The sequence below is a fragment of the Panulirus ornatus genome, chromosome 59 (genome assembly GCF_036320965.1).
Source record: "Panulirus ornatus isolate Po-2019 chromosome 59, ASM3632096v1, whole genome shotgun sequence".
In the NCBI taxonomy this organism is placed as follows: Eukaryota; Metazoa; Arthropoda; class Malacostraca; order Decapoda; family Palinuridae; genus Panulirus; species Panulirus ornatus.
In genome coordinates, this window is record NC_092282.1 from 1,760,461 (window position 1) to 1,780,905 (window position 20,445).

General features: G+C 38.2%; 1 protein-coding gene across 2 annotated transcripts; it reads left to right on the forward strand.

The window, feature by feature from the left end:
• The first annotated feature begins 394 nt into the window (after positions 1 to 394).
• On the forward strand, positions 395 to 14,789 carry LOC139767142 (uncharacterized). Of its 2 annotated transcripts, none has more exons than XM_071696164.1 (8): positions 395 to 418; positions 2,356 to 2,635; positions 5,118 to 5,313; positions 7,787 to 7,936; positions 8,846 to 9,021; positions 9,112 to 9,982; positions 10,200 to 10,625; positions 12,606 to 14,789. In XM_071696164.1, the coding sequence occupies exons 3-8, from the start codon at positions 5,139 to 5,141 to the stop codon at positions 12,743 to 12,745; spliced, it is 1,938 nt and encodes a 645-aa protein (XP_071552265.1). In that variant the 5' UTR covers positions 395 to 418; positions 2,356 to 2,635; positions 5,118 to 5,138; the 3' UTR covers positions 12,746 to 14,789. The 2 variants fall into 2 exon arrangements, with proteins under 2 accessions (XP_071552265.1, XP_071552264.1); XM_071696163.1 differs by lacking the exon at positions 395 to 418 and adding an exon at positions 2,029 to 2,045.
• The last annotated feature ends 5,656 nt before the right edge of the window (positions 14,790 to 20,445 follow it).

The following is a 20,445-nucleotide window of genomic DNA, read 5'->3' on the forward strand; positions in this document are numbered from 1 at the left end:
GCATCTTCAGTCACCTAGCTTGTATTTGTGTTACTAAATTTAGGGCCAAATCACCAAAAGGATAGAAAAATTGACACAAAAGACAGAAGTAGTAGGTAGATGTAGTAGGTAGGAGCATTTTAGTTAGGGTTCCGTGAAGAAAGGACACCAAAAGGTAGTATCACATACTACAAACACCCTACACTGTATACTGACAAAGATATTTTAAAGCTTATATTAATTAATAATCAGAGGTTGACTGCAATCCTATCTGGGGGTTCGGTTTAGTCAAGTATTGCTTCACCTTGTGACGCAATCGTCTACTTAGGAGGATGACCGGTGCTCACGTGAGATGAGTTGCCGGGTGTCGCTATTTCACTCATCACCTGTCAAACAAAGAAATTTCTTCCCCTCTGGTTGGCGGTCGTCTACCAGAAAGGTATATTTCCGTTGCTAACGTGACTGGGTTTGAGGAGAAATGGAGACGGCTGTGCAGTGAGCCAGTATTTTAGTGGCTGTCAAGTTTCACCCTTTTGCCCCAGTTAGCTGTCTATTTTGTCTGCCTATCCCACATGCGAGTTCTGGCATTCAGTTCACAAACATAATCTCTCAAACTTAGACGTAACACTTGGCAACACGTGATTCGTTCAACGTAACTAAATTTTCCTACGTGAGCACCACAATAGCTAAGCTTTGGAATTGTTTCACTTTTCTTCCTTTGTATACCCTTCCCATCTTGAAAAGTTAGGATTATGAACACCTGCGGAACTCAAATTAATTTCTACTTTCTTTTCCTCTCATTATTTATCTCTCGATATGGCCTCTTATGTATTGCCCGTGCCATGTCGTTCACTATATGAAAAAGTAAATCCAAATCCATACTCTTATTGTCATCACTTTACATTGGCCCACCAGCTGTACCCTTAACTAGCCAGAACCGCTATCTTTGCCTCACCGGCTGTACCTTACACTTAACATCACTGTACCGTTGACGCGTACTCGCAAGCTACTCATTTATCACCCCTGAGTTTGCCACACTTTTCCTTGCTCACACTAAGGTCATGTGCTCTCATGCTTCACTTGCCATGTATTCTCATGCCTCGCCATGCGTTCACATGATTGCAATGTGTTCTTTTATAGCACCATGTATTCTCATGTCAAACCATGTGTTCTAATGATCTGTATGTGTTCTCTTGCCACGCTAAGTGTTCACATGTCTTCCATCAATGATATACGTTCACATTGAGTTTTTTGTTTTTTGTTGTATTCATGTTTGCTCTTACCATCGTCCCTCATATTTGTAAGCAGGATAATAGATTAATGGAAATGTCATTTCTTAGTGCATGATAGAAAAAGCACAGAAATTTTAAAGTACGCAGATTATTCAGTGAACCCAGCTTCCGAGGTTTATCATTATCTAATTTGACTTTTGCATTCAATTCATACCTATAATGAACGTGGTCTGCCGGATCAGACGTCACCGATTTTCGTTACCTATCATAAAGCACTGCCATTTGCAAAATATTAGCAACAACAGCAATATGACCAGGAAATACTGAAGGCCGAGGCAATGTCGGGTTGACAATCTTGCCATTACAGACAAGTATTATTTATAGCAGTGTGTCAGACAATTATTCCAATCCAAAGAGTGTCAGCTTTCAAGTTCATTAATGATTAGGGTAATATTTGCAAAACTACGTGAAAAGAAAATGTATTGTTTCTGAGGAATTTGTTAAATGTTTTTGAAAGCAATTCTCAGATTTCCCAAGTATTGTACGTGAGTGTTAACACCAGGCGCTGCCATGAATCCTTGTTGTCACGTTGGCTAGTGTGATTACATACAAACACATGTGGTATTTCAGACAGAAGTTACCGTTGACGTACTTTTATCAATTTACTCAACCTACACGTCAAAAGATAAAATGCAGACCTGGGGATACAGAATTAAGTGACGCATCATGTACTTAAAAATAGCTGTCGATATATTGGAACCCGAAACATGATGCTGACGAGTTGTGTTCCTACTCGTCTTTGCCTACTGCAGAATCTTTTAAAGCATTGTCCAAGTATGAAATTTTCTTAGCACTAATACCCAGTGTATTTGAAATGTGTTGCATAGGTTAATAGGACTGCTTATTAATAAATTTAACTATTGATTGTTTTGACATGTTGCGTATGTTTGTAAACAAGTCTTGGTCAGCTTATGGCGTCGCGCCCTTACTTGTTCATTATATAGTGTATTATTTATATTCAGGTATTACCAAGAACACAATATGGTCAGAATTAGCATATTTGAAAAGTTAGTGTATTTTTGATTGGTAAATGCTTGAATATTTCATGACACAAGATTTTACAACTAACGATATCTGGCAACAGGTGAACACATGACGGAATGACGCAGCTGCGGTGGCCAGAGGGTCAACAGCTCCAGCATACGTGTCATCATCTTTCCCTGTTCCAGAACCATCTCGAACGTTCGCAGGTTATTAGAAACCTTCAATTTCAGCCCATCATTGCTGGAGATATAAGGAGAGTGGCTGTGGAACGGTTACTCCAGTTGTAGGCTTGTAGCGCGTTTGTTTGGGAGGTAGGCCAGCCAGCAGCTCCAGCTGATATCTGTTGACAAAGAACATAACATCCACTGGAAAGCCCCCTGGTAAGTTGTCTCATAAGGTTTTGTCGTCACATGCCTCTTAACGATAGTTATTACTGTTTTACGTCAGGATCCGAGACTAAATTGAGATGTCTTGATTGTTATGATCGTAATTCTCATAACTCCCACTGCCAAGTTATCAAAAAACAGGACCGTTGTTTATTTATTTATTTATTCACAGCTTTAGAAGTGCTTGTAGGGTTGTTATTGTTTGTGGATTAATTCTTCTTGACCGTGTTTTTTATGTGATGTTTATTTTTGATTCTTGAGGGATCTGTTTGTAATCGTCATGGTATGGCAGGGTGAGAGTGAGGCATTCACTCAAGAGTAATGAATCCATAATTTATGGGATGAGAATTAGACTCTTGTGTCTGTTAACTAGTGCGAGGTAGATCTTATTAAGGATGTCAGACACGTCATCTACCGACTGCTTGTGTGTTACCGACACTAAGGTACAATTAAGTTGATGTAGGTGACGAATTGTCAATAGATTAATTTTCAGTAGGGGCCACCCTGTTCAAAACCCCTTTAATCATTTTTCAGTTAAGTACACCATATAAACTTTGTAATTTCGGAATTCTTTGGAATAGTAGGATTGGTAAATGTTTTGTTGAGCTCGGCATTATTATTAACTTTGAATGTTAATTTTTCCTGAAATGCTTATTTAGCATTTAGACAGTAAGATAATACAATAACAGTTGTGGAGAATGAATTTCAGCAGTATGTTGAATGACATTGAAAAAAATTTAAAGTAATAAGGGTTGTGTGTATCAGAGAAAATATGAGGTTGTTTGAAGTAGAAATTGGTAATACACATGCAGAAAAGAATAATTGTACCTACGAAAACCCTCACTAAATTTCGTATAGTAACCGAAATAATTGTTGAAATATGTTTGTACATATTCACTATAATTAGTGTTAGTATGATTGTACTTGTACTTAGGTAGTAGTTGGTAGGCAGCCGTCGGCCAGGGAGTTACATTGCCAGTGCCTGTGAATGTGTTATGCTCTGCAGTGGTAACTGCTGCACCATTAGTTATTACATTTTCATACATGCTCACCATTTCCCATGTGAGCAAGGTAGCATTAAGAACAGATGAAAGAGTCTTCAAGGGAAAATTCTTCACTGCACCTTGTTCTGTTCCTTCTTTTAGAAAATTATACAGGAAGGTAGGATTTCCAGCAACCCACATCCGTCCCCCCTAATTTACCTTCTATGACATACAGGAAATATGTGGGCAGTATTCTTTCTTCCCTATCTCCAGAGATATTTATTATTATTATTATTATTATTATTATTATTATTATTATTGTTGTTGTTGTTGTTGGTGTTATTTACTATGACTCATCATTATTGTTATTTTTACTTCTTTTACCTGTATTTTGAATACTACCTCAGTGACTTTTAATGGGGGGTTTTCAGGTTTAAGGCCACATTCCATGCTGGAGAAGGGAAGCAACGATCTCCTTTGGATTAAGAATATCATTTACAAAACTAAATCTTTCCATTTATTGATGATATACTATTGGTAAAGGTGACTAACATTGAAAAACGGATAAGTTTTGAGTGCTGAAGGAAGTTTGAGATTTACAAAGATTCTGTTGATTTTTACAAGGGTTTCACTTAGTTGCACATTTATCAACTCCACTCTTTTGTTTGTTTTCATAACCCTCCCCACTAAGCTTATGTATTGTTATAGATGGAACACTGCACCAAGTATGCTTTGCCTGTCTAGTTCTGTTATCATCACTTTGCATTACCACTGCAAAACAAAGTCAACTAAATCCAAAAGTTCAGGTATTTCTCTGACATACTCAGACTGGATGTTTACCAAATTCAGTTAACAGTTTAAGCACATATGGTATGGGGTAATCTTTTTCCTTACTTTTTTGTAGGTCTGATTACATACCAGTGTTGAAAATTTTCACAAACATTACACTGTACATATGGTATGAAAATTTTCATTATTGTTGGTAGACTCTTATCATCTTTGAAATATTCTTCATTAGATATTTGTTTTCTTGTATTATGAAGGCTGCCTTTCTAAATGCACTCTTTGGATCCAAGTGATTTGCTTGTTTGACCGATACATGTGCTTTTGTGACTAGAACTGATTGTTTCAGAAATATATAAAAAGTAAATGTAACTGAAGATCCCAGTGGATTGTATGATTAGGGATGGTACTGATTTGTAATGTAATATCTTTTGGAAAGCCATTGTTATAAAAATGTGTAACAAACATCAGTGGTAAAAGAATTAATCCCCAGACTTGCTATTTTAAGGATAGGCATCTCTGAGCTTGTCCAGTTATTGAGTGTGGCAGCCAGAGTGGATCAGATATCAAACTTGCAACACAGATTAAGTGACTGTATATTGAATTTCAAGAGAATATGTTGCCCAATTTGTTGAAGAAAGAAATGCTTAAAGATGCTATTTTATGATGTTAATGGAAATATGTATTTTGATCAAGAATTCTCATTTCAGATTGTTGGTGAATCATTCATCATGTCAGAAGATAGAAGCTTAAGCGTGAAGGCGTACCTTGATGTAGGTGGAGGGAGACAAGAGGTCCGTAGGTTTGGCATACCAGAAAGCTTAGCCACAAACTTTACTTGCTTGAAGGACAAAGTTTGTGCTGTTTTTGGTTTGGGAAATAAGGACATTACCCTCTCATGGACAGGTTAGTATTACGTCCATCATTTTCATCCTTTGGAATATCACAAAATTATTAAAGGGAGGAGTTGAAGTGAGTAAAGTGGAATCATTTGCACGAGAGTGAAAAAGGGTGAACCTTAGATAAGAGTAGGTCTTTTATTAAGGAGAGAGTGAGAAGCAGAGTCAGAACCCTGAGGAACATGCTACTGATAAAGAGAGCATTTCATATATATATATTTTTTTTTTTTTCCGGTCTCCCGCATTTGCTAGGTAGCGCAAGGAAACAGACGAAAGAAATGGCCCAACCCACCCCCATACACATGTATATACATAAATCCACACACGCAAATATACATACCTACACAGCTTTCCATGGTTTACCCCAGACACTTCACATGCCCTGATTCAATCCACTGACAGCACGTCAACCCCGGTATACCACATCGATTCAGTTCACTCTATTCCTTGCCCTCCTTTCACCCTCCTGCATGTTCCAGCCCCGATCACACAAAATCTTTTTCACTCCATCTTTCCACCTCCAATTTGGTCTCCCACTTCTCCTCGTTCCCTCCACCTCCGACACATATATCCTCTTGGTCAATCTTTCCTCACTCATTCTCTCCATGTGCCCAAACCATTTCAAAACACCCTCTTCTGCTCTCTCAACCACGCTCATTTTATTTCCACACATCTCTCTTACCCATACGTTACTTACTCGATCAAACCACCTCACACCACACGTTGTCCTCAAACATCTCATTTCCAGCACATCCATAGCCCACGCCTCACAACCATACAACATTGTTGGAACCACTATTCCTTCAAACATACCCATTTTTGCTTTCCAAGATAATGTTCTCGACTTCCACACATTCTACAAGGCTCCCAGGATTTTCGCCCCCTCCCCCACCCTATGATCCACTTCCGCTTCCATGGTTCCATCCGCTGCCCGATCCACTCCCAGATATCTAAAACACTTTACTTCCTCCAGTTTTTCTCCATTCAAACTTACCTCCCAATTGACTTGACCCTCAACCCTACTGTACCTAATTACCTTGCTCTTATTCACATTTACTCTGAACTTTCTTCTTTCACACGCTTTACCAAACTCAGTCACCAGCTTCTGCAGTTTCTCACATGAATCAGCCACCAGCGCTGTATCATCAGCGAACAACAACTGACTCACTTCCCAAGCTCTCTCATCCCCAACAGACTTCATACTTGCCCCTCTTTTCAAAACTCTTGCATATATATATATATATATATATATATATATATATATATATTTTTTTTTTTTTTTTTTTTTTTTTTCATACTATTCGCTATTTCCCGTGATAGCGAGGTAGCGTTAAGAACAGAGGACTGGGCCTTTGAGGGAATATCCTCACCTGGACCTCTTCTCTGTTCCTTCTTTTGGAAAAAAAAAAAAAAAACACGAAAGAAATGGCCCAACCCACCCCCATACACATGTATATACATACGTCCACACACGCAAATATACATACCTACACAGCTTTCCATGGTTTACCCCAGACGCTTCACATGCCCTGATTCAATCCACTGACAGCACGTCAACCCCGGTATACCACATCGCTCCAATTCACTCTATTCCTTGCCCTCCTTTCACCCTCCTGCATGTTCAGGCCCCGATCACACAAAATCTTTTTCACTCCATCTTTCCACCTCCAGTTTGGTCTCCCTCTTCTCCTCGTTCCCTCCACCTCCGACACATATATCCTCTTGGTCAACCTTTCCTCACTCATTCTCTCCATGTGCCCAAACCATTTCAAAACACCCTCTTCTGCTCTCTCAACCACGCTCTTTTTATTTCCACACATCTCTCTTACCCTTACGTTACTTACTCGATCAAACCACCTCACACCACACATTGTCCTCAAACATCTCATTTCCAGCACATCCATCCTCCTGCGCACCACTCTATCCATAGCCCACGCCTCGCAACCATACAACATTGTTGGAACCACTATTCCTTCAAACATACCCATTTTTGCTTTCCGAGATAATGTTCTCGACTTCCACACATTCTTCAAGGCTCCCAGAATTTTCGCCCCCTCCCCCACCCTATGATCCACTCCCGCTTCCATGGTTCCATCCGCTGCCAGATCCACTCCCAGATATCTAAAACACTTTACTTCCTCCAGTTTTTCTCCATTCAAACTCACCTCCCAATTGACTTGACCCTCAACCCTACTGTACCTAATAACCTTGCTCTTATTCACATTTACTCTTAACTTTCTTCTTTCTTTCTCAGGATTTTACTTTGATGCCTAATGAAATGGGCAAGGTGTAAAAGAAAATGTTTATATTCCCAACTGTGAATATGCTTTTGGGTCTTTTTCTGTCATATTTTTTATGATGACATTTAATTTTTATCAAATGTGTTTTGATATGCATTAGTTTGATACTTTGGAATGAGGAACAGTAGCACTTATATAGATACTTTCATTTTTTCATGATGAAATACATGCATTGTACAGATGCAGAGGGAGACTCGATTGTAATCTCATCGGATGATGAACTTATGGAAGCAATTGCAGATAACCTTAGCAGGCAGAATCTCCAGCTGCTGCGAGTCAATGTGGGTCTCGGCGGTAGGCCAGATCTTGGCCCCAACAACTCTCTCCCTGGTACGTAAAGTATCTTATATGAATATCTCTGTATTTTTCATTTGATTGCCATAAGTATACTTACATGTGCATGAAATTAGATTTTGAAAGATATTTTTATAATGAAATAGAAAGGGTGGGAAAATGTATGAGACAAGGTGAAAAGGATAGGTGTATGGATGGGAATGGAAAAGATAATGTTTCTATCCCAGTAGTATGGTTTTAACCTTTCAGTGTAGTAGGCTTTGTCTTCATTCAGGTCTGGCATTAGAGGTTAAAAGCATCATGATAAGCACACAAAATACAATAAGCTCTACTTCAAGGTTATTCCAAATCATTTCATTGTGAACCTACTGTGGGAGATGCACATGCTTCATCACACTTTCAATTTATTATAGTGGTTAATGGTATCCTGTCACTTTTAGGACTTGTAAATTATTCTTTTTAGATTGACGTCATATAAGACGGAAGTCTTCATTTACATTTTTATCTAGAACTGGTTAATGTTAGGAAGGTGCATTTGTGTGTTAATTGTAATGTATTCTTTAATTGGTTCATGACTTACCAGTGTTCCTTCCTTGTAGAGGAGGGAAATATGATGATTGAGGCAGTTAAATTTTGTGGAATCTGGACATAGTGTAGTTTTTTTTTTATAACTTTTTTCTGAATAAAGGTATTGCGGACACAAAGTGTTCTTAGTGAATATATAGATTTAGAGGAGACCAGTGACTTTCATTTGAAATAGTTTTTTACATGGGTGATATGGGGTGGCTACAGAACACATTTTTTGTACAATCTTGCCTTAATGTAAGGAAGCAATCAATACTGAGGAAAGAGTTGCATCATTTTAGTTAGAACACGTTTTACTTCATAGTTGTTAGAGGTACATTTAAAGCAAAATTCATGGTCTTGTATTTTATTTATTAACAGGTAATCAGCAAGGAGTTGTTCATGAAGGTGTTACATGTGATGGTTGTGAGGGCCCTGTCCGAGGATTCCGCTATCGTTGTGTTAGTTGCCAAGATTTTGACTTGTGTGGTGCCTGTGAAGTAAAGGGTTTACATGTAGCGCACAAAATGTTGCGTTTACCTAAACCACATCCAAGGGTAAGTTTTTTTTTCTTTTCTTTTTTTAAGATATTTTTTGAGCATTGCACGAATTTTTTTCTAACATTTTGTTATATTTCATTGTTTTAGGGGGCTCCTTGGTTCTTCTGGAGGGAGCATGAAGGTCCCTCTGGCCAGTACACATCGCAGTTTGGCATGCATGGTGGTGATGGCAGCAGCGGCTCAACCTTTTCCAGTACATGTACTTCAGGTGGAGGAGGTGGAGGTGGAGGTGGAGGTGCTGGAACTTGGACCAGTTGGGGTGGCCCTGGAACTCGCCATTTTCACAGGAGAGGATTTGGTGGCAGGGGACGTGGAGGATGGTGGGCTAAGAACTGGGGAGGGAAAAACTGGGGTGGATGTGCACAAGGCCAGTCCATGAACTTTGGCTTTGGACAACAGCAACAACATCAACAGCATCAACAACAACAACAACAACAACAACAACAACAACATCAACAACAATACCAACAACAGGGAAGTGGAAACAGTAGCACAGAAGATAAATGTCCATGGACATCTCCTAGCAGGACCCATTGTCCTTTTGTGGGTGAGGAACATGAAATGCCCAATCCTCAGCAGGTGGCTGAAGAAGCTCAGCAAATGGCAGAAGAAGTTGCACATCATGCTCACCATTTTGCCTCACAGATGGCATCAGAGCAGGTTGCTAATGTGATGCGTGGTATATGGGCTGCTTGGACTGGCCAGCAGGGGGCAGGCATTGGAACAGGACCAACTGCTACAGCTTCTTCCTCCTCCTCATCTTCATCATCTTCCTCATCATCTTCCTCATCATCTTCAGGTGCTAGCCAAGATAGCCAGCAGCAAAAATCTAGGGAGCCCAAGGCTGACAGAAAAGATACTGAGCAGCAAAGCTCAAGAAAAGAAGCTAGTGAGAGTGCTGGAGAGGAATACTTGCGAATTGTTGGTGAAAATGTGGCAAATATTTTGGATCCTCTTGGTAAGTGTAATGATTTTCATGAATATGTGTAATGCATGTTATTTTGTTAATCATATACTGATATGTTTTACTTTTTAGTAAATTGATAAAAAATCATAATAGCAGCTCTTAGTTATAATCTTGTTAATGTATAGACTTTCTGTAGAGTAATACCAAAAAGCAGTTTTCCTGTGAAAAGTAAAATATTTATTTCTTTGACTGCAAAATTTTGTTTCAGGCATTGATGTTGAAGTGTCTGTGGAGCACAATGGTATCCGACAGCGTTGTAGTCTTAGTGAAGATGATGTCCAGGCTCGACAAAGTCCAACAGTTCCATGCACTCCAACACCTCCTAAAGAATCAGAATCCCCTGAAAAGTTAGGAACAAGTGCAAATATGGAAGCACAGACAGAGGCTCCTCAAAAGCCTGAAACAGGAAGTAGTGATACTACTGCAGAGGTGATGGAAGTATGCAGCCCTCCTGAAACTAGGCAGACTTCTGGAGAACATATGGAGGCGGAGCAAATATCCTCAGACACAGATGATTGGACATTGGTCAGTCAAGATGCAAGTTCAGAGGGACAGGCTAATGCCAAGCCAAAGACATCCCCATCTCAGAGTAGAGCTGAATATCCAAGTCTAGATGAGCTCCAAATTCATCCAAGTAAGTAGCATATAACTGTTGTTAAAAAATGAAACTTTTTTCATGTGAACTGTTGCCTCCCAGTATGTATTGTTTCATAATTCTTTCCTTTAAGATGTCAGTTGCATCCCATCTTTTGTGCTGCACACACAATGACTCATATTTTATGGAGATAACTAACCTCTTCATTTTTGTGCATATACCTCTAACACATGGGACCAGAGCCCTACACATGTATGAGATTGTTACTGATGTTTTCTGCTGTTTCAAACATCCTAGAGTAGTCTTAAACCATAGAAGTATACCATATGTCACCAACAGGAATGATTCTCCCTGAGAAGTTTCACAGCTGTCAGTTCCCTTAGAAAAACTATGAGAAGTTTCACAGCTGTCAGTTCCCTTAGAAAAACTATGGCACAATGACTGTCATCAGAGTGCACATCTAGCAACCACAATAGTGGTATCTATTTGTTTAACAGCCGCAGTTATAAGTGAAGAGCCACATGGGAAGAAATATGATGCATGTTTGGTGAAAATTGATGATATACAGGGACGTAGTGATGCAGATGAAGTTTTATTTGGGCCACACGATGACAGTTATATGGTAGAAATAGACTCACAACCAGGCCGACAGACTATTTTAAAGCCAAAGAAATATAAAGGGATTGCAGGATTTTTTTTTCAAGTTTTATAACTTCCCCTTATGATTTCTTTTTTGAGTAGAGCCCATTGATAGACCAAGCTTTAGAGTGCAATGTTAATTTTCCTGAAAATGGATTATGTGCTTTTATCTACTTATTGATTGTATGTAGTTTCATTTTTATGAGTGATGGATCAGATGCTTGTTTTACAGGCTTGCAATTCATTGACACTCATCCTCATGTTGTATCCATTGTGTTAGAGTGAACATGGACTTCCATGCTAAATGTGATCTTTGTTGTTTTTCATATTTCATTTGTCCAGCCTCATACACAAAACATCCCTATTTCTCAGTATTAGAAATTATTTTAGTATCCTCTGAAATACATTTTGCATCTTTTCATCTATTTAGCAGTCTCGCTCTTGTATCATTGTCTATGTAACCATGTTACTGTTGCACAACTCTTTTTGTTGTTCAGACGTCTTTAATGGTTATACCATATTAAAAGCTATTTTCCATGCATCTTTCTCTAAATGTTCTTTTCTTTATGTTTTCACTTAAATTTTATTTTGAATATACTGCATAAGTTTTCTATCTTATATTTTTACTTACCTATACCTTTAAAAATTGAATTTCATATTCAAACATTTGATTGAAACAAGTATCCCATTCAGATGAATTGCAGCTGATTACTCACACCTAAGTGTGGTCTTGGCAGCTGAGTTAAAGTAAGGCAAAATCAGCATAGGTTAAATGCAAACTTGTTGTGTATATTACTAGAGTTCTTTAAATCCCCAGAGTTTCTGTGGGCATCAAGTTAAGTCTTTAAATCTAAGTATTAGCTTCACCTCTATGTATCTATATCGAGCGGATCAATTGAGTATAGAAATGCACCTTTTGTGAGAATTACTTCAACAGAATTTAGGGTCCAAAGCCCCAATTTTACAAGCTGGCAAAGTGCAGGGCAGCATCTTTAGAATGAGCATGTTAGATTCACTTTCCATGAATCACCATGCTTCATGTTTCTTCACCAACAACAGATGACAGGGTATTACTGGATCCTGCTTGCAAGTGGTTGCACCATGAGTGAATTTTCACCTTTTGTGAGGTTGAATGTGTCACTAGATGGAAGGGAGTGCATTATTAGTCTCATGGATGACCTTATCACTCCAAAGGACTCTTATTATTTCCCTGCCTCTGCATGAAGTGAAGCTTTGAAGCTGCCAGATCCCCATTATAAGGGTCTTGGTTTTACAAGTAAACAGATTACAGAAATAATGATTTTTAAGTTTTGAAGAGTCTAGATTTTGAAAATGATAATGTAGCATCATTAGTAATTCTATTCTTATTCTTTTCCTCAGATCCCAACATTCAGCGAGCGCTTGAGCACATGTATGCAATGGGTTATAGTAATGAAGGTGGTTGGCTCACCAACCTTCTGGAAATCAAGCACGGAGATATCAACCAGGTACTTGACCTACTTCAGCCTGTCAGTAAATAGATGAAAAATATTTGGGTGTATAGGGAGGAATTGCCTCATAGTGGCAACCCCTTTTATCTTTTGCATTATGACTATATTTTTAATGACTGGGATGAGGAAAATATTGGGTGGTTGTTCATGTTTTAATTTTGAGGGGACAGATTTTTTTGTTCGTGGGTTGATTAATGAGAAACTATGATTTTAGAAAACATTTTTATCACTAAAGCTTCTTTGATTCAAGCTTTATTTTTCCCAAGAATCTCCTATTGATGTTTGCATGATAAACCTTGATATAGTTCAGCTTTACACCAATCTTGTCATGATGTATATGACTGTAAAGCACCATTTACATTAGCTACACATGACTGAAGACAAGGGATAGATGTTCACCTGATAAATCAACCTTCATATAAATCAGTCTTGTCATGATATGTATGATTGTAAAGCGCTCTTTTCATTAGCTACACATCACTGAAGACAAGGGTCATTGTAGTTGTCAGAAAACTTAAGGCCAGATGCTCAGTGGATTGTTGGATAGAATAGAGGGTGCTTACTGCTGATTATCATTTGATAGAATAGAGGGTGCTAACTGCTGTTTAGAATCATGGAATCTCAGTGTTTCTGATGATATTAATAGAGAGAAACTTTTGTTTTAATCTAATGGTGTAAGAGTAGAGGAAATTTGAAAACGAAAACTGATTATAGAAGTCCTGAACATATATTAAGTAATTCATTGTAAGGAAAAGAGTGCTTTGTTCAAGTGAGAGGAATATTATGTTTTTTGCTGTGTTTTTAGAAGGAAAAAGTACTTTTAGTGTACTTCTGTACCAAATAATCAAGTAGCCTAGCTTAAGTGAGATTCATACATTTAATGTGTGTGTGTTATATCATAGAATAGGAAGTTAAATGAAAATGCATCCATATGCTGCATATTTTCCTTTTAAAATGATAGTGTTACTAGAAATATCTTAAGGGAAAAATAGGGAAACATCAGTAATATCACAAAAAGGTATTTTCACTTAAACAAGTGATATATTGGATTGTGTTCGTTAAGGATGTTTGAATGTGGTTATAAGTTTTATTTTCTGCGTAAGTCCTGATATATTTGAGTGTAGGTAGATGTGGCTAGATTAGTTCACCAATGGTTCATCCATTGTATACTTACCACAAATTGTTTTACCATCTGGATCTGCTGAAGTGGCCATGCTGTGGATGGTAAAACCTTCTGTGAATGTTATATTTTCTGTTGCTTGTGTTTTCATGCTAACAGTGTCATGATTTACTGAAGGGAGACTTTGTTTGAATCATTTATACAAGTTCATATTAAAGAGTTTGGTTAAGAAATCAACTAAAGTTCTTTCTTTTCTTTGTATGAAATTGTATAAATCGATATAGTTTTCTGTAATTCACTCTTGAAACATTGTGGAAGACTTGCTCTTTGCTAGTGGCCTGTTAAGGATGAGGCACTAAAGGCTTTGAAGTAGCACTGGAGTTCACCAGTTATGGAGACCCTATTTCCCTGGCCTCCCCCTTGAGGGCGTTCCAGAAATATATATAGATGGATACATAATTTCACTTCATGATAGAAGTTGATGTGTTTGTTTTTTCAGTAAAAGATGATTTATTTATGCATTAATGTTACAAGTAATCATAGGATCATGGTGACCACGTTATGGCGCATTGAACTCTTTAAATAACACTCTAGCAGTGTAGAATATTTCATAATTTTGAGTTTATGTTATAATAATCCTTGTATTTAATCATGATATATCTGAGATATATGGCTGTAGGCTACAGTATAAGGAGAAACAGATTTATAATGATTTGATGTAATTATTGCAGTGATATAGTTTGAGTTTATAAGAAATATATGAAAGATCACAGATTATGAAATTGGGAAAGGATTTGTATTGTTATGTTTAGCATTTGATAATGAAAGTTTCAGTTAAATGTGTCTTTTAGAGTAGACAGTGAATATACTTACAAAATATATTGAAAGTGAAATATACCTATTATTGCACTGTATTTCAGTTATGTATTTATCAGTAAAGTGTTTTAAGGTGAATATTAAATACTTTCTATTCAGATCCCTTCTCCATGAATCTGCATAAACTCAAATGCCAGTTACAAGGCTTGGATCGGTTATATCAGCTTCACAAACTACTGTTTCACATTCTCAATTTGGTATGTGAAGTGAAATATAAACTTCCACTCATGTCTATGCTTTTTACTTTTTCATTTGCTTACAGAATTGGTTTAGTGAGACCATTGGGTCATTGTTTCTTTTGAAACTAGTCTCACATTCACAGTGTGTATGTTTCTCCTGCTTATATCAGTCATATTCATGTATTATCCCATCAGACAACCTTATAAAACTGAGAGATTGTGCCATACTCCCACTAAGGTATGGCGACATTTTATTTACTTTAATTATGACTGCATTCACTTGCTCGTTTATTTTTAGTTACCTGACCATTATGTCAGTTGCTCTTTTGTCCATGTTGTACTGTTGCTGTGAAACTGCATCTCATTGCCTAATAGATTTCCTTCAAAGAAGTGTATTATAGAATATAAAAAGAAAATCCTTAGTACTGTTGGCTTCAGATTATTTCGACTTCAACCGTTATAAGGTACAGTATATGGAACAGTATGGTACATTTAGAATTCAGTAACACGTTTTTCAGATGAAGTGGGTGAACTTTATACAGAGGTCAGTTTCCCTTATTGAATTGCAAAAAATATATATGGATATTTATGAACTGAAATTCTGCTGAATCATAATCAAGTCCATATGATATCAAATACTAAACTGTGGTTTGGAGAAAAAGCTGCTTTTATGGGAATGCTCACAAAGTGTCCCTCTACCCTTAACATTGAGATGCTAAAAGTGTTATTTCCTGCAAGAGTTAGATGTGTTCTTCATGGATGTATTGAAAAGCGCATAGGTGAAAGAGAGAAAAAACAGAGAGACTTTTCAGTCATTTAAAGCAATAAGTGGGTTCTCTCAGGGCTTAGTCTTGGGACCACTGCTATTCCTGGTACGTTTAAGTGATTTAGTAGGACTCCAACCACACCTGTACATGTTAGGGCAAATCTTATTGGAGAAATGAGTATTCAGTATGGTGACAAAGTACAAAAGAGCTTGCCAACTAATCTACAGTCAATATTTTTGGTACATGAAATTCAAGACTGAAATGAAATAGGTTAAAACTTTGATCTCGAAGGGAACATATTACACGAGAATGGTATTAGGATGGATACCAAGCCTGTCTCCAAAATATCACTTAAGCAAAAGTGCTGAGGAGGAGGTTATTCTTGTATCAGTTTCAAATATGCCAGCAGCATGACACTTCAGTCACACCCTAACAGAGGCTGAGATGAGGGATGGATAGGGGTTCTAAGCTTTGCATGTACTGAAACAGCATCATTGTCCATCACTTACCCTGACAGGCTCAGACAAGAGGAAGTTGTAGCAACATCAGCATGTATTGAGCCAGCAACATGTACATCACTCATCCAGTCAGAAGTTGAGACAACACGATGTGGTTTTTGCCTCAGCCTAAGCTCGGCCAACAACTACCATCAACACCTGTTCCCGGGCTGTGGTACTCGACACTGCAAGTGAACCCAGCTAGTGTTGTCACCCGCCACACTATCCTCTTCTTTGCTGCCCACACTATATCAGACAACAAGTAGGCTTTGTTTTGATAAGTATGGAAAGAAATAGATCCTACCCTTACTAACTTTATGTGGTTCGCTTGGCACCTTAAGCTACATAAGATACCTTTTTGAGCGCAATTTTGACTTTAGTTCCATATAACAAAAGTTGCAGTTGTCTGACTTTACGAAACCGTATTTTTGAATTCAACCTAATTTTTGTAAATTAAAACAGGGCTTCGTTCTGATTTAACCAGTGAAAAAACTATTTGATTGGTTCGATTGACAATGGCTTTAGTTAGATATAGTTTGTTTTGATTATGACTATATTGGCTGCCTTGTCATTGCACATTTTAATCCGACTTATTGTATAGAAAGTCAAGTAGAACAGTTTTATTCATGTAGACTGGGGAAATTTGATCTCGTAGAAAGTATCAGAGGATATCATATTATGCAGATGCCAGTTGGGTATGTTAAGTCGGTATGTTCATGTTTTGTTAAGTTTGTAGAGGCTTTAGTTTCAGGAACTTAAGTTTGATGGTAAGTGCAGTAGAACATCATAATGAAAAGAACTTTTTGATTAGTTTAGAAGATTTTAAGTCCGCCAGGTTGTATATAACCTTGTGGCTTTGGTCATCTTGAGACAAGAATAGTCGTTCTCAGCTCACCTCCTCTGTCCTGGAGGAGGATGGGGACACAAGCGACAAAGTGGAACCGTTCAACATTTTTTTTTTTTTCTGAATGTAGAATGGTGACCACCACCACATTTTTTCTTTTGCTATTAAGGACTTTTTTCTCGCCGAACTCGTTACACTTAAAGATCAAGAATCAAATTATGATATACCTTTAGTTGTGTATTACCAATCAACATTACATCTGGATGACAGTCCTTATCGTGTGGCGCTGACAACACTCGCTCCAGCAACTTCGTTACGTCACCGCCTTTTGTGTTTTTCCCCTAACTTATGGTGTGACTTGCATCCTCGTCCTGCTACATGCCTAGACTTCATTTGTATCAAATCTATGATGGTAACAAAACTTCATAGATTATAACTTATTTTTTATATAATTGATTCTATGGATTATAAAGGAGGTTGTTGGACACTACTTTTGCTCATAATGAAAAAGGCAAGACTTTTCTTAAATTTCCTTATTCGTTGAAAAGCCGAATGAGTCAACGCCACAGCCAAAAGTCTTCCCAGAATGTGATGTTAACTGATAAATGCTGTCCTTGGGAAGCTATCAGTGTGTTCTTGGTTAGGTTTGCTGATGTTGGACATTACTATTAAATGGAAGTCAGATGTAGTACCTTGAGCAAATATCTAATATGATTAAAAATTGACGTCTTCGTGTAACTGAAATACTCGTCTTAGTATTACTGCCATTGATTTGAGCGTTATATATATATATATATATATATATATATATATATATATATATATATATATATATATATATATATATATATCTTTTTATACTTTGTCGCTGTCTCCAAGTTAGCTAGGTTGCGCAAGGAAACAGACGAAAGAATAGCCCAACCCACCCATATACACATGTATATACATAAACTCCCACACATGCACATACCTATACATTTCAACGTCTATATACTTATACATACTCAAAAATTTACATATATACACATGTACGTATCATACTTGCTGCCTTCATCCATTCTGACACCACCCCGCACATTAAATGGCATCCCCCTCTTCCCGCGCACGCGCTAGGTAGCGCCAGGAAAACACAACAATTCGTTCACACTCGGTCTCCATCTGTCATGTGTAATGCACCGAAACCACAGCTCCCTTTCCACATCCAGGCTCCTCAAAACTTTCCATGGTTTACCCCAGACGCTTCACATGCCCGTGGTTCAATCCATTGACAGCACGTCAACCGCGGTATACCACATCGTCCCAATTCATTCTGTTCCTTTCACGCCTTTCATCATCCTGTATGTTGAGGCCCTGATCGCTCAAAATCTTTTTCACTCCATCCCTCCACCTACAATTTGGTCGGTCTCCCACTTCTCGTTCCCTCCACCTGTGACACATATATCCTCTTTGTCAATCTTTCCTCACTCATTCTCTCCATGTGACCAAACCATTTCAGTACACCCTCTTCTGCTCTCTCAACCACACTCTTTTTTATCACCACACATCTCTCTTACCCTTTCATTACTTACTCGATTAAACCACCTCACACCACATATTGTCCTCAAACGTCTCATTTCCAACACATCCACTCCTCCGCACAACCCTATGTACAGCCCATGCCTCACAACCATATAACATTGTTGGAACCACTATTCCTTTAAATATACCCATTTTTGCTCCTAGATAACGTTCTCGCCTTCCACACATTCTTCAATGCTCCCAGACCCTTCACCCCCATCCCCACCCTGTGACTCACTTCCGCTTCCATGGTTCCATCCGCTGTTAAATCCACTCCCAGATATCTAAAACACTTCACTTCCTCCAGTTTTTCGCCAATCAAACTTACCTCCCAGTTGACTTGTCCCTCAACCCTACTGTACTTAATAATCTTGCTTTCATTCGCATTTACTCAGCTTTCATCTTTCACACACTACCAAGCTCAGTCACAGGTATCAAGTACACAAGTAACGAGTTTACGAAAGATGAAGATAAAACTAACAGGAAACAGAAAATACGAAAAGACAACGATTTCGTATAATTACATCGTGAGGACGGAGCACAGATAGAATCCTTGGCGGCTGGCTTTATTATGACTCAGTATTCAGTCCTGAAGATGTAATTACACGAAAGCGCTTGACACTCCTTATTTTCAGTTTTCTTGTTATTTTGCGCGCGTATATATATATATATATATATATATATATATATATATATATATATATATATATATATATATATGTGTGTGTGTGTGTGTGTGTGTGTGTGATATCCTTAAGGATAGGGAGAAAGAAGACAGCCCTCGACGTTTCTGCCAATTGTAAAAAGCGACCGATAGAGGTTAGGGAAGAGTTTAGGTTGCTAGAATTAAAAGTTCTTGACGCTACCATGCTAAAGCTGTTTATGAAAGCAAGCATGGTCGTAATCATCTGTGCTTATTTTGTTGAAAAGCATGGTCGTACTCAACTTTGGGTGTAATGTTGGCAAGCGTGGTTGTAATCAACCGTAGCTGTAGTGTTGGCAAGCGTGGTTATAATACTTCATTGTTACCAAGGGAAACCAAAGAGGTCACCTTGATTCACCGCAAACAAAAGATCATGACAGATAAAAACACAACACTAAATGTCTCCTAGTGTGGCGGGATCTTTATGGGGAAACCCTGATGACGTCACTGCCCGAAGGTTACAGTTGCGGGTTGGTAATTGATTGGCCTTTAGACATATCAACTGCTAGACTGTTATGATCATCTGTCGAGCAATCTTTGATTCTTCCTTAGATTTCCAATATGACTTTTCATTGTATGATCATAAACGGTCTGGCTACGTATTGCCCTTGTAGCACAGACAGTAGAACGGATGTAAACGTGAGGCACAAAAGATGACAGCGCAGTACTTGCAACATTAACTATTATTATGTGTTTTAGATGTGTTCACATGTTTGTGGATTTCTATCATAAGTACTTTCCTACGTTACGATAAGATAATTCAGACAAATTCAAAGTCAGATGAATGAATGTCATGGGATGATTGATCGCAACGGCAAATGACTTGTTTCAAGGGTGTTTCTGCTACTTTGAGGCAGCCACACTAGCAGGGAAATGCTGTATTCCAGTGGAGGGAGAACTGTACTTTTTCCCGCCCACTGAAGATGATACGCATAGCAAAGGCGACTGCTTACTATTGATGTAACCAGTTACAAGTGGAATCTTAGGAGGAAATTGCAAACGGGACTAGAAATTCTCGTACTATTTTTCCTAAAGAAGGAACAAGGAAGCAGTGTAGCAATATTTTGTCCTTTTATAGTTCAAGCTTCTTCCCCAGTTGAGCTCTACTGTTTGGGTGAGGTCCAACTCCCGCACCCAGGGTTCAAGTCCATGCGGCCCTTACCCATGATTAATAACTAACCACAGAG

What these genes read in the sequence shown, in the direction of transcription:
- LOC139767142 (XM_071696164.1), top strand. Translation starts at nt 5,139, where the DNA reads ATGTCAGAAGATAGAAGCTTAAGCGTGAAGGCGTACCTTGATGTAGGT. An exon ending in TACCTAAACCACATCCAAGG is followed by an intron (nt 9,022 to 9,111) that starts GTAAGTTTTTTT and finishes TCATTGTTTTAG; the next exon opens with GGGGCTCCTTGGTTCTTCTG. An exon ending in AAATATTTTGGATCCTCTTG is followed by an intron (nt 9,983 to 10,199) that starts GTAAGTGTAATG and finishes ATTTTGTTTCAG; the next exon opens with GCATTGATGTTGAAGTGTCT.